Source organism: Babylonia areolata, chromosome 2 (genome assembly GCF_041734735.1).
Source record: "Babylonia areolata isolate BAREFJ2019XMU chromosome 2, ASM4173473v1, whole genome shotgun sequence".
In the NCBI taxonomy this organism is placed as follows: domain Eukaryota; kingdom Metazoa; phylum Mollusca; class Gastropoda; order Neogastropoda; family Buccinidae; genus Babylonia; species Babylonia areolata.
This window is the reverse complement of record NC_134877.1, coordinates 13,272,822-13,288,417: the sequence shown is the minus strand read 5'-3', so window position 1 is coordinate 13,288,417 and position 15,596 is coordinate 13,272,822. Positions and strand designations below refer to the sequence as shown.

Genomic DNA, 15,596 nt, shown 5'->3' with positions numbered 1-15,596 from the left:
ATGAGGGGAGCTGGAGTAATGCCACTGAAATAGTGCAGATGATATAGCAGCAAAACAAACAAAACAAGCAACAACAACAAAAAGCCATCGATTTTCTAGTCATAGAAAAGAGTAACAAGCTGTGTCACAGATGCAAAAAACACTATTTCTGCTTTATATGTAAATACTGAGATATATCTTTGAGACTAATAACTTCAGGATTTAACACAGACCCTACAAATTAGGCTAACGTCCATATTCTAAATATATTTCTGTTTAATAATTACGATGTAATAATTAATTGCAATGTTTTTAAAAGCGAATATGTGAAATGCTTTTATTTGAGAACATATGTTTATTACTCTTGTTTGATCAAGTTATCTGCGTGTGTGGGGTGGGGGTGGGGGTGGGGGGGGGGGTGCGGTGCGGGTGTGTGCTGATTATCTGGTTGTGGTTTTCCGCAATTCATCTTTATTCTTATCTTATCTGTCTATTATAATCAATGTGCAGTATAGTAGCCTATGTTTATAATTATATTCAAATAATGTTTCTTAATTCTTTCTGTTTTTACATTAAGAATACTAGTTATTACCTGCAGTGTGTGGATGTATGTATGAAACGATGTATGTGATATTTTTTACATTTGTATCTTCGTAATATTTGTTGGGGCTGTTGTTGGCTTTTACAGTTATGGTCCCCATGTTGTTTACTTGTCTATGTTATGATAATGCACCTGACCAAATTTCTCCAGGTGGAGATAATAAAGTTATTCTTATCTTATCTTCTTATCTTAAATGTGAAGCAGTTCTGGTGATTTGGTCATGCAAACAAATGCTAATGCTGAGGTTGATAAGTAAGCTGATGCCACTGCTGACCATCACTGACCTACACTATGACTTCAGAGACTGAATTTTTTCATGTTGAATTTCATTATGAAGTACTGTAGATTATTTTGAAAATAAGAATCCCCCTATCTATCTATTTTTACAGCACTGACTTTCACTAAAGAAACAGCAAGAATGATGTTGCATAAATTATAGTCAACCATCAGGTCAATGGTAAAATATAGTTAATGTCTATGACAAAGAGCAAGTCCTCCAAGCAGAACATTTTCCTAAATTCATGAATCTCAAAACAACCACACTGCAACAATTTTAGATAATCTGGAATCATAAAATAACCCAAACAATCATATAATCATAAAATAAACCCAACATTTAATCATTTATGTATTAAAATATACATACACTTTGTTTTCCATTTAAAACAAAAAAGACATACATGTACTAATAAACATAAAGGACAATACAAACTTTTTACAATTCATATGTATAGCCAACAGTGCTAAGTGCATCCAGTTTGCATGACAATATATAAAAACTTTTTAAACAAATCACAACATGTTACCTTCACATGAAAAATGCTTCCCTTCCCAACAGAACAACAGTAATATGAACATTTCAGAGTAACAGACACACAGAGAGATGCTTGGTTCCACAACGGACATTCATCCAACCTCCTGATCAGCACTGGGTCCATTCTACTTCCCTGAAACATAAACAAACAATACTATCAGTCAGATACGCCAGTAAAGTATAAAAAGCAAACTCATCATCAACCAAAAAATTTTTTAAATGGCAAAATTTCTAAGAAATGCATCTGTCTGTTTAAATGAACCATTGCTTCTTCTTATGAAGAAGGGAGCTCAGAAAAGCAAAGGAAAAAATCCAAAATTCCAAGATGACACTGATGGACACATCATCATGGTTGTCCTCCAAAGCTGACATAGATGTCACCCATGGTGTTATTGTAGCCTGAAACTATTGAGGACACTGTCATCCACATAGACAGCAGGACACAGTAGTTACTGGTTTGACACTTCCTGGACTTGTTATTTGTTGTCCAGCTCCTGGAGGAAAGGAGTTTCAAAATGTGTTGAATTCCTCAAGGCACTGCTACTTTCCAAACACTGCAACTTTCAGCTCGGTTTCCCAGCCACCCTTGGAATGCTCGAACTGGTTCTGTGGATATACTGTCCCAGCTATCAGCTCTGAGAAGAATCTCTTTGGAACTCCCTGTTCCCCCATTCTCTCCACTTGTCACGTCCAACCCAGTCATGACATAATGAGTGCCTTAATGCAAGAAACCCAGTGTATTTGGCTCGTAATACTCCTAAGCAACGCCAAAGCTTTCTGCAGCGACCAGAGATACAACTGGTCCATTTGACTGATGTATAGCCCTGATGAGCTCATGGTAGACTGTTCTGGTCTCACATCCATACAAAAGGAACAGAATAGTGGTTTTGCAGATAGTGATCTTTCAAACTTCATTTAACAATCTAATCTGATGATGTCAAAAAGTGTTGCCTGACTTACCACATACACATACATATATATATGTACTCACACATGTACACACACATGCTTGTGCACACAAACACAAGTGTTCTTCTCATGAAAGAACACTTGGTGCTACAAATGCAGAATATGATAAAAGGAAGTGGGAATAAAAACCCGTTTAGATTCTACAGCAGGCATGAAAGATGGAACACATCACCTTAATTAAAGGTTGCTATATTCTGGGAGGAATGGAAAACCCTTAAAAAAATACAACTGGATACAGAGATTTTTCAATCACCAGCACGCCATATCCATCTAGCCAGGTATGTATATCCGATCAGGGAAATAAAAACGTATCCTTGCTGACCTGCTCTCATGCTAAAGAACATGGGAGAACAAAGAGACAGTAACAAACACATCTCACCAAATGTTCTTGTCAAATGAAGAGGATATGTTGCCAGGTCAGTGCATGCTTTGGAATCATGCAGAGAAGATAAACTGGGTTGTTCTTAACAATAATCAATGTTAAAGCCTTCCATCTGGGAAACTGATGAGGAAACAGGTAACTATTTCAAGCGTGAAGTTTAAGAGGAGAGAAAAGGTAATTGATCAGTCAGTGTTGAAACAGATCTCAATCTGTAATTCCTCATCAAAAGCTGGATTTCAATGGACAACTTTCATCAGAAGCACAATGCCTCTTCATCAATCAGAGACCTGTAACTCCTGTCACACAAGTAACAGGGATTAAAGTTGCACCCTACTTCTTTGTTCAAAGCTGGCTGTCAACATACATGATGTCCAAAGCTGATCTAGCTTTTCTGCTAAAAAAGTTGGCTTTCATGGCCAGGATCCTTGTATTTTGTCAGGAGATTACATTATTATTATCAGCAGCAGCATTTACGCCTGATCTTCAAAATAAGTCCTTGGCATTTACAAATAGAACACATATGTGAATATCAAAAAGGAAGAAATTCAACACAAGCTACCAAACATTATCAAAAATTATTCACCCCCCCCCCACACACACACACACACACACCCACCCACAATACACACAAGCACACGCGCACACACACACACAAGTAAGAGCACACAATCGCAAATAGTTCACAATCAAAAATATAACCAACAATTTCTGAAACCATCAAAACTCACTCACTAATAGTCATTTTAGTTCATACTGGAAAGGGATAAACTGTTGAGAATTATTCAGGAGAGGAAAAGGTGGGTCTCCAGACTGGATTAAAAGATTGCAGCGAAGATGAGTGACGGAGAAGCTGAAGAAGTTGATTCCAAAGAAAATGGGCTTGGTATGAAAAACTGAGTTGGCCATACGTTTTGGTTCGAGCAGGGGGGATCCTAAGCATACAGGTGTCAGAAGAAAAGCAGAGTTGGCGTGAGGTTATGTAAGGATGAATGAGATCAGAAAGATACTGTAGACCAGAAGCCTCAATGGACTTGAAACAAAGAGAGACGACTTTGTAAATGATTTTTTCTTGTACTACGTTTATCACATGTCAAGTATCTTTGCAATGACCCACCTCAGCCTTAAGAGACACATGTTAAGTTGCTTTCATTCAATCGTTCTTTGATTCTGGTGCACAATAACAATGTTACAATTTTGCACAAAGATATGTTATTCATTAGTGTAATCATTATGCTTGCGATAGAATATGTATAACAGATTAAGCCTGTTTGGGGGATGGATCGGCTGAGACCTCAGTACATATTCAATAGTAAATTTATTTATTTATCTATTAAGACATCTTGCTACAGCACATATTCTTGAAGCTCTATGCGCTTTACAATAAATGCTAAATTTCCAAACAGCAAGCATTTCTTTTTGAAAAGATATCAGTTTTCTTTCTTTTCCAAAGGAATGATAATGGGTCTGTTTTCCTCTCCCCTCTTTTCAACCACCTCCTTAAGAGAGAAAACTGCAGTCATAGTTCCAGCCTGCTCCATCTTTTTGTTGATAAATCATCCATCTCCCTGCGATAAATTCAGTAGTGTCCAATACCAGATTTAGCAGGAACAGCTGAACAGATAAATTAAAAAGATATATATAGCAATCACATTGAAACAGGAAAGATTTGTCCAAACAGCCGTAAAATGCTGAGTACAGTTCAGTACCACTCCATGAAGTCTTTCACCAACTATGATTTCAGTTTCATTGCTAAGAAACAGCATTGTAGTTTGTACACCAGTAACTGCTTGTAATTTCTCAATGGCTTCTCAAACTGCAGATACATACAGCCTCCTGCAAGTGAAGAAAGTCTGAACAATGAAATAACACAATCAGTGAAATAACAAACCACCGAAATAGCCATTCTCTATCGTATGGCTGTATGTATATGTGCATACAAATGGTGTGTGTGTGTGTGTGTGTGTGTGTGTGTGTGCAAGCATGCAGAACTTAGTTTGGTGGGAAAGACCATATGTCACATGATCCCTGGCAGCTGAAACTTCAGGGGCAAGAAAGCCATAGCAACAAACCAAGTTACATACACTTACTTACTCTCACTCTCTCTCTCACAATGTACATGCCTTTAGCTGCTGCTGCTCCAAGCAGTAATTTTCCCACATCATTTGAACCACCTTCCTTCCAATGCACAGAGAAAAATCAGAGTGGGACAGCCCAGACTTATGTGTAGACATACATGCCGGTCTTCAAGCTATTCAATCAGTGTCACCTGCTGTTTTGGTGTCTTTCATTTCTGTGTCCTGTTTTCAGTCTCTTGTGTTATCTGGTGCATTGGTAATTTATTTTGCAAGTTAAAAAAAAAAGTATTAAAAAAAACATGTTGGTCTCTGTGCATCAATGTTTTGCTCTGTCACTACAGAGAAGAAGACTGAGGGGAGTGTGATATGGACAGTCATCCAATTTTCATTCTCTACTCTGCAAACAGGAAATCTAGCAGGCCGATAGTAGGATTGGATGTCATATACTCTATACCCCCTGTTGCGGGATACTGTCTTCACAGTTTCTGACTCCCTCCTCTGGAGGAATGGGGAAACCAGGATATACTGACTTGACATATCCCTCAATTCCCACTCAGTGTTTCGTTCTTGCCAGAATCCAGTTTTCTGATAATTATGACAAGAGAGTTGCCAGCAGACAGCTGTCCCCTGTCTCATTTTCAGAAATCAGATTAACCTCTTAAGTGCCAAGCACTGTTTTGACTTATGCTCCCCATTCACCATTGTGCTCCCTATTTGCCAGGCAATTTTGAGTTGTGGAGGGTAATGAATAACATAAAATTCAAGCATGTAAACTACTTACTAACTCAGTACTGCCAATTAGTTCCCCTGACTTTCCCCACAGACGACCTATTTGTATGGGTAAGAAATAAAACTGCCAAAAACCAAAGTTAGAATCTATGAACTGAAAACTTCCAAACTTATCAGTAACATAACGAGTTAGCTGGGGACAAAATATAAAACTTCCTCCCTTCTTATGCTATCATACAGTGAGATGATGAAAGTATCCATATACTTTGCTCAATATTTGCACACACTGATGACTTGAAAACGAATCCAAGAAAGCACAAAGAGTTTGAAAAAGATTAAATTTCGAACATCATGGTTTGATAATGTTGTCTAATTCTGCTGTCTGCCTTGTGACTGAAATGAAACAGAGTCAGACGCCATTGTTGACACGCACTGTTAACATGAACCAGTCACTGTGAAAATAACTCTCCTGCACCCACAGCAACACACGCCCACAGCAACACATACTGCATTTATTGGTCGCAGTGGAGAGTGGAAAGGTCAGTTAAGCGATTCTTAGCTCACAACGTCATTATGGAAATTAGGTGCCACTCCAAAAATTCAAAACCATCTAAGGCCCCGATCGGGACCATTCATTCCAAGTGAGTTCAAGTATGGCAAAATCTCTTATCTTTTCAGTTCAACATGCTACTGTTTCAAACCACTAAGGTAAGGTGGTTCGTCATCCGACATTTTGAAAGCATACTGAGGGGGTTACTGACAATAGCATCCAGATATTATCATACATAGCGTGATTGGCTGTTGCTCCTTGCGGATTACTGAAACAGATATATATAAACAGCTTTTTGGATAGGGGCTATTGGGACACATCAACTTTAAAACAAAACAGTGAAAAATCCTGAAATGATGCTGACGTATATGGGCCAAATAGCAAAGCATTTCTTATGACATGATACATATATAGGTCATGGGGCAATGAAGAGGTTAACATGATATCCTACCTGTATGCTCATGTCCCCAGTGACTTTGCCCTTTTTTGATCACATTCACAACAACTGTAAACTAATCAGTGAGAAATCAGCAAAAGAAAATATTTCTATTGAAGACGTTATTATGTTGCGATAGGGAATTGCAGCAGATAAACATATAATACACTGTATGTATTTGCAAATGAAATCACAAACAAGCAACAAACAAAATAAATAAATAAATAAAAAGGTTGGGCATTAATCACATAGAGAGTCAGTATGTGAGAAGATGCTGCACAATCAATGGCACACACTGAGAAAATACACATATGGGATCTGCACTCCTTTTCAATTTAATAGTTGCAGGAAACTGTCAATTCTTCACTTATCTCAGTGACATGTTGACATTAATTAAATTTTGAAAAGCCTTTCTGTGTAATGTCTTCAGTATCATGGTTATCAAAAACCATGTTTTATCACTAAAAACTTAATTCTGTTGTTATAGTTTTCTCCCAAGTCAAAGCTTTACAAAACTGCCATTTTGTGTAAGAAGGCTTTAGTTTAAACTGCTGGGAGACAGTAATAGTTTCTTCCCCAGACAGGGGTGGGGACAGGCTAATTGCACTTTATCCAAGTTCAAGAAGTGGTTAAACCTAAGGTATATACCTCCTGCTAGACTGTCATAATTACGGGCCATAATAAATACACCCCCAATGATGACTTGGTGGTCAGCAAGGAACTCAGCCTAAACTCCAGACCTTTCACTCCTCAGGCTTTCAACTGGCAGAGGAGAAAAGCCAGTGAAACAATTTTACCCTATGTGTGTTCCTTTCAACCGTTAAGTTTAGATTAGAATTTATATTAGCACATAACACTTGTTTGCAATGTGTCAGGTGCTTATGTGCATCTATACATGCTGGAAAGTTAATCAAAATCTACAAGGAATGCTGAAAATGTGGACATGTCTTTCATTGATTTTTTTTTTTTTTTTTTTTTAACAGAAAAAGAAAAAGAAAATGGCTATTCAATTCAGAGACGACCCATGTTCAATGGAAACACCAGAGGCCCTACAAGGGATATACTTCAAGACAAATAATCATTTGTCTGTGGAGTACATTAACTAAGAACATGTTTGCATTCTTTCTTTGATGATGACAACAACTCGGATTCCCTTCATGCTATCCTCTAACCCAAACATTTTCAGCCCTGATGTTTGTGTTCTGAAGTACCATAAATAACTTCATAATGACAGATATCTTGTGAAGGTACAAGGTGTGTGTGTGCATTGTGCATGCATAATTTGAATGGTTTGTGTATATATCCAAACAATATGCAGCAAATAGTAGCTACTATATCAAAACCTGAATCAGTCACACTAACAGCTAATACATGACCAGTAACTATTATGTCAAACAAAGAAATAAAGAGAAGAACTTTAACCCCTTCACTGCTAGTACGTTTTGCTATGTCCTATGCTGAGAAAATTTTCAGAAAAACAAGAAAAATACGCCAATGGTCTTAATTTGTTTATATTTCAAAAAGTACTGAAGATAAGTGCATAAAAGTATATATCAAATGAAAGGAAATTGAACAAAGATTTTGTTTTTAACACTCTCAAGTTCATATAATAAGTCAATCTGACACAAAAATGCCATGAAGTGCACACACACAAAAAATTGGGACTGTCATTCCATTTTGCAGGTGAAACAACATCAACCAGGTAATGATCCAGTCTTTCTTTTGTCTGTTTTCATCAACCACACACACTGTCCAAGGCTGTGCTACAGTGTCCAGGTCCATAAGTCTCCCACACAGTCCACAAAAAGAATGAAAAGGGTGTACTCACCCAGCAGCTATCGCCAGTAAAAGCGCTGTGTGTGGTACTTTCGGAAACAGACCTCAAGACACAGTGCTGGTTTGCTGGGGCAGTCTGGGCAGTAGAATCTCACATCCTTTCTCTGCCCTTTCTTCCAGCAGACTCTGCACCTCCTTTGTGGCCGGGCCTTCTGTGGGGTAGGTGGGATGGCATCAATGAAGTGTCGTCCACATAGACGAACAGCGTGGTCATCTTCAGCAGTGTCTGGGTCTTGGTCACCAAACATCATTGCATTGATCACATCCTTCTGGAAGTCCAGGAATGTACTGCTGTTGCCTGCGTTTTTGTAGAGGATGTGTGCATTTAGCATGGCAATTTGTAAAAAACGCACACACAGCTTTTTGTACCACTTCAGGGTTTTCCTTGTGGCATCGTAGGGCTGCAGCTGCTGGTCATGTCGATCCACGGCACCCATGTTCTTGTTATAATCCAGAATTGCTGGCGGCTTGTTCACTGCTCTTTGGTCTTGCTGCTGCTGGTCTTCAGCTGCAGGTTTGTGGCAAGTTGTCAGCATGTAGACGTCTCTCTTGTCCACAAACTTCTGGGCAAGAAGGCCGTCACAAACTCTGCTTTCGGTCTGTCCCCTCACCACACGCAGCTCACGAAGGCAGGCTGGAGCCCGGGGTGCACGGAGAGTGCCACAGCAGGAGGTGTTGCTGTTCCTCAAAAATGTGAACAGGTCACATGATGAGTACCAGTTGTCAACAAAGAGTCTATATCCTTTGTTCAGCAGTGGCAACATGAGATGCACAACTTCCTTCCCAGAACGTCCCAGGTTGGCTGCTTCAGGTGGCAACTGGCGGTCGATCTCTGCTGTGCTTTCATCTTTCCCTGCATACACCCTGAACCTGTAGGTGTAGCCGGTGCTGTCACACAGCAAGAAGATTTTTATTCCAAAACGTGCCCGTTTCAGTGGAATGAACTGCTTGAACACCAAGCGCCCTTTCCACAGAAGCAGAGATTCATCAATGGCAATATCTCTGCCTGGCTCAAATACAGTTTGAAATTGTTCAAACAGGTGATCCAGTACAGGCCGCAGCTTGAACAGCCTGTCTCTGTTGGGTATATTTGCTGGTGGCAGATCATCGTTATCAGCCATGTGCCAGAATTTCAGAAGCAGCAGAAATCTGTCACGTGGCATGGCAGCAGGAAAGGCTGGTGTGCGGATCAGAGGATCTTGACTCCAGAAACTGTTGATGTCTGGCTTTTTCACTATCCCCATCAAAAAAAGAATACCCAGAAATGTTTTTATTTCATCATTTGTTGTGGGTGTCCATGCCCTAGCTCGTGATGACGGCTTCAGTTGAGCTGTGGCCAGGTATTCTGCCGCATACTTGTTGGTCTGTATGCGGAAATGTTGATACAGATCACCAACAAATAATTCAAAAAAGTCCAATGCAGCAAAGTTGGTGGTATCTACTTGACACCCTGCATTGGCGGTGAAGTCTGGGATGTCTGGCTGAAAATTGTCTGGAACAGTCCAGACACGCTGATCCTGGCTGCCACGCCTTCGAGGGCCGGGTTGACCTCGTGCTCTGCCTCTTCCTCTGCGAACACCAGCATCTCCAGCATCCCTTGCCCTTCCTCCTCTGGTCCCCCTTCTTCTCTGGCCCCTTCCTCTTCCAGCTCCAAGTCCAGATGGTCCAGGACGAGCATCATCACCATGCTGCATACCTGCAACACATTGGAAGAAAGACTAAATTTTTATTAAATCATATATTTTAGTTTTATATATATATAGTTTATGAAATTGTACCATTTTATTTCTGAGTGTTTTCAGAAGCTGAAAGAAACACACACACACACACACACACACACACACACACACACACACACACACCACACACACACACACACACACATACACACACACACACACACACACACACACACACACACATTGAAATTGGTTCAGGGTTTGCCACGCCCCTTTCATTCTCACTTTCTCGTACAAAACAAAATGACAACACACACACACACACACACACACACACACACATACACACACACACACACACACACACACACACATACACAAGAGTTGCATTTACAAAGTAATTTATGTATAAAAATTATGCATATCATTCTCTGATTTCAGTTTCATAAACATCATCCCCTTGCCCCTTCCCTCATCTCTCTCTCTTGTTCACACACACACACACACAATCAACACCAGCAGCAAGGCAATTGACACTCATTCCATACACTGATACACGATAAGAGGCGGCCGACACACGCTGTGACTGCCTGTAAACAATGAGCGAGCGAGCCAGCGAGCCAGCCACGCCCACTTGACCAACGTCAGTCACACGCACGGTGATGGTCTCACTGATTGAGTAACTGACCAACCTAAACACTTGTCATTGCTAACACATTCAAAACACCCATTCTGTAGTTATATTTCATTGTTACAAAGAGAAATAACAAAGAAAATGCTTATAATAAACTGATAAACCTCATGAACACCCACCTGCATCTTGAATTGGTTGAGCTTCGTCATCTGATTCAGCCTCTTCATCATGTGACAATGCCTCCTCCATCTCAAAATCTGAATCATCCTGATCAACTTCACGCAGTTCCAGGTCATTTGGTCCAAAATCTTCATCTCCACTATCGTCATCTTGAAATATCTCCTCCAATACCTGCTCAAGTGAGAGGGTTTGTCTGTGTGCAGCCATGGCTTTGGAAACACAACTTCAACTTCGAACAAACTTGCAGAACTTTCGCGAAAATTATGATAATGAGCTGGAAATTTTTGGCTTGTGGTACTCACGAAAGAAAGAGCAATCAAGGGAACTAATTTGTTGCTTCGTGGGCTGTATTTTCAGCAATGCGGAGCAAGAAACAATGACCGTTGTTTCATGACGTACGGCGCACGTCAACACAGCATTGCTGAGCGACATTTCATGACGTACGCCGTACGTCAACAGCGCAGTCAAGAGGTTAAAGCTCCTGCATTTTAAGACAGGACCAAAAATATTGAAACTGCTTCTAAAGGAAGATATATATATATATATATATATATATATATAGAGAGAGAGAGAGAGAGAGAGAGAGAGAGAGAGAGAGAGAGAGAGAGAGAGAATTGATACAGATATTTATAATGCAGGTATTTCCAGATGCAGCCTGCTTGCTTAACATTCTAGAGGTACTAAGAGACAGACAAAGAGAAAGACACACAGAGATAAAGGCGCTGATACAAAGACAGAAAGAGAAAGAATCTAAGAAAAAGACACAAACACACACACACACCACAAAGAGGAAAAGAATGATGGGGCTAGAAAGAGAAGAAAAAACTGTGATACAAACGGCAGTTTTTTAATGTCTCCTCTTTTTGTGCATAAGTGTGAACATGTGTGGTGTGCGCATGAAAAGTATGTTAGCAAAATTATGTATGTGTACACCCCACCCCACCATTCTTGCACTGCCACAGAAAGTTGGAAAGTTGCATATATGCACAAACATGTATGCATTCATGTAATTGTACACATGCTCTCTCTCTAACTTGTATCAGTCTCTGTTTCTTTCTCACACACAAAAGCAGCACTTAATGAAAAAAAACAATACCCAAAACTCCACCATTGACAACCAACCAATACCTTCAGCAGCAGTCCCATCTTTGCCACCATCATCCATTTTTTCCTCATCATCATTATCATCGTCGTCAATTTCGTCTCCATTCTCGTTTTTCTGCAACAATAACCAATAATGCTACTGGAGTTCGTGATATCAAATGTAAATGAACTGAACAATGTCAGCGTTCATTCACTGATCCCTTCCTTGAATGTCCTGTCTGTATGTTCACACATTTTTCATGACTGTTTTGATCATAAAGGCAAGAGACAAGTGTGAAAAGCTGAAGCTCAACTGAAACCAACTTTAAAATTAATCTCATCAGGTCTAACCCCACACTTTAAACATACATACTGCTCCTGCACATGCATGCATGCATGCATACATGCATGCATGCACACACACACACACACACACACACATTCAACAATATCTTTTTTTCAAATTAATACACATAATTCTCTGATGAAAAAAAACAACAAAGGGTGGTGTTCTCTGTGTAGCGACGTGCTCTCCCTGGGGAGAGCAGCCTGAATTTCACACAGAGAAATCTGTTGTGATGAAAAAGAGAAATACAATACAATGAATTATGAGATGATCAAAGTTCAGTCTTTGATATTCAGTTTTGTGATGAGTATTGCTATTATTGTCTTGCATTTTCTTTTGTTCATAATTATTAGCTTGAGAGAGAGACAGACAGACAGAAAGAGAGAAAGAGAGACTCAAAGAGTAATAGTGAATGAAAGAAAAATGTGTATAGATCTGTGTGTGTGTGTGTGTGTGTGTGTGTGTGTGTGGTACTCAGGCATGTGTCTGTGTGTGTGTCTACTCAGGCATGTGTCTGTGTGTGTGTCTATCTGACCTGTTTGTTCATGACCCATAACAAACACTAAATAATCAGTTTCCTTCACATGGATTGTTCTTGTTCTTGTTGCTTATAGTCCAGCTGACTGCACAGGGCCATATCAGGACTGCCAAACTATACAAATGCTCAACTGCATCAACACAAAAATGTCATATCTACAAAGAAAACACTAAGACAAACCCACAAAACACAGTTCAAAACACATTATCCCAACCATTTAGCTCCTTAGGGCAAATAAGACTAGGCCATGCTGAGGACGCCAGCCATTCCGCTTTATCTATCATCCTCAGATTACAAAAAAATCGTTAAAAAGGAAAAACCATATTACAAAGCAAAATAAAAAATACATAAAAAAGACCACATTGGCAAATAACACTGCAGAATGGGCAGCTAGTGCTGATCCCAGTGTTTACAATCTCACTATCTAATTGCCAGAGCACAACAGCACAGATAGTACATCATAGACCGTGGAAAAGAAAAAAAAAGTGTCAAGGCTTGCTTGAAACAAGAAAGAGGAATGGACTGGGAATGCAGAAAAAGGAGACAACAGTGGAAATTTCTATCACAGAATCAAGGGTCATCACATGCACATTCCAACAAGTGAGCACGTTATAATCAATGACAAGAACATTCTGTCAAAGGCTTCACAGGCAGAGCTCAGCCACACCACCTGACATATGCCCTGCTCCAATCACTCCACACAGTCATTTAGACTTGGATGTTACATCAATCTTTGTGTCCTACGAACGAAAACGCACTGGACTGGTTGATGCCACGTTTGCTAATTTATCAACACACACTGTATCATTGCTCCCCAGGGCACTGCCGTTTGAGATCCAGCCAGTAGAAATCACAAGCCTGGAAGACCAGCCACAGGATGAGCAGGAAAGTTTGTTGAGCATGGTCAACATTGACATGAGCAGACTGACTCCTAACAGCAGTAGTTTGGGACACAGCTCATCCAGGATCATGTAGAAATGTTTTCCAGATCATAGACTCATGTAGAACTGTATTCTTGAGTCAGGCATCAAACAGACCTCCATAACCCTAAGCCTTTCAAGCAGTAGCACAAAATGATCCTCAACAGCTCCTGGAGGCAGACGTCATCAAAAAGTTACACAGCCTTCAGGCCTTCCAATATGGTCCTAGCATGATGGAAGGACAGTCGTCTGAGACTGTGTACAGACTTTTATCAGCTGACCAAATTCAAAGGACTCCTAAGCATTACCCCACGTCAAAGAGATCTTTAACTGTTTGCTTAGCAGGATCCCAGTACTTCACAGTTCTTGACAGTAAGAGGTTTTGAATGATTTGGATACACATATATATATATATAGCACCTATCCTCGGTCCGAGACCAAGCTCTGAGCGCTTTACAAACACAGGGCCATTTGCACAACAGGCTGCCTACCTGGGTAGAGCTGACTAATAGCTGCCACTGAGCGCTCATCATTCGTTTCCTGTGTCATTCAATCAGATTTCAGGCACGCACACTTACACACTCAGAAAGATATGTATGACCGTTTTGTTTATTAAACCCACCATGTAGGCAACCATATCCTGTTTTTTGGGGGGTGCATGATGGGTATGTTCTTGTTTCCATAACCCACTGAACAGTGACATGGATTACAGGATCTTTAACGTGCGTATTTGATCTTCTGCTTGCGTATACACACAAAGGGAGTTCAGGCACTAGCAGGTCTGCACATCTCTTGACCTGGGAGATCGGAAAAATCTCCACTCTTTACTCACCAAGCGCCGTTACTGAGATTCAAACCCGGGACCCTCAGATTGAAAGTCCAACACTTTAACCCCTCAGGTATTGCACCCGTATTACCTGGTAGAAATCGAAGAGGGGCACAACGAATGTATCTTTTTTACTACTGGTCCTTTAGGCTTCTGTGAGTACATCCAACTGCCCTTTGGTCTAACGAACACACCAGCAGCCCACCAACAGTTGACGAAAGGCATCTTTGGTGATCCACACATGAAAACTTGCCTCTTCTACCTTGACAACATCATTATTTTCTCAAGGACATGCAATGAACAACTGGAATGTCTCTGTCATGTCTTCCAGTAGATTCATGATGCAGGACTGACATGTGCACCAAGAAAGTGCAAAATCTTCCACAAGAAGGTTGTGTATGTGGGTCATCAAATCACCAAAGATGGTTTTGCGCCTGACCCCGACATGACTGCCTGCATCAGAGACTGGCCCACCCCCAAAACATCCAAAGACATGCACAAGTTCTTGGGATTCACCAGCTATTACCACAAGTTTTTGCAGAATTTCACCAGGATTGCTGCACTGCTTTCAACTCTGATACCCACACCAGTGAGGAAGAAACGAAGAGTGAACAAGAAGAAAGACATCCAGAACCCATAGACCTGCGGCAAGCAAGAACAAGCAGCGTTTGAGCAGTATGCTGTATCAAGAGCACGAAGACGGCTCCAAAAAGGTGACCACTTATACCAGGAGGTCCCTCAACAAAGCTGAGCCAAACTATCCCACCCATAAACTTGAGTTCCTTGCCTTGTAGTGGGCTGTGGCAGACACATTCACTTCAGACAAGAGATCAAGAATTGGTGAAGGTATTGGCTTTTGATTCCAAGCACAAACTGTCCAACAGATAGGAAGATGGCACCTATGTGGTGGTCACGTAACACAAACTCAGACAAACCAGTGTACAAAGAAACTGACCCAAGTCACAGATGTACACTGAATAGAAAGCATTTGTTGCCAACTGGAGTTTTTCCTGCTAAGA

The 15,596-nt window shown here is 40.5% G+C and overlaps 1 protein-coding gene across 2 annotated transcripts in view; it reads right to left on the bottom strand.

Annotated features, from left to right (window-relative positions):
- Positions 1 to 422: 422 nt before the first annotated feature.
- LOC143297945 (uncharacterized) overlaps positions 423 to 15,596 on the bottom strand; it is a 30,684-nt gene continuing 15,510 nt past the window's right edge. Inside the window, exons 7-8 of one of the 2 annotated variants that reach the window (XM_076610570.1) lie at positions 11,993 to 12,083; positions 1,393 to 1,527 (exon numbers count right to left, since the gene is read on the bottom strand). In XM_076610570.1, the coding sequence (XP_076466685.1) occupies positions 1,520 to 1,527; positions 11,993 to 12,083 (99 nt within the window). In that variant the 3' untranslated portion in view covers positions 1,393 to 1,519. Of the gene's footprint in view, positions 1,528 to 11,992; positions 12,084 to 15,596 lie in introns of both variants that reach the window. The other variant, XM_076610561.1, reaches the window with a different exon arrangement.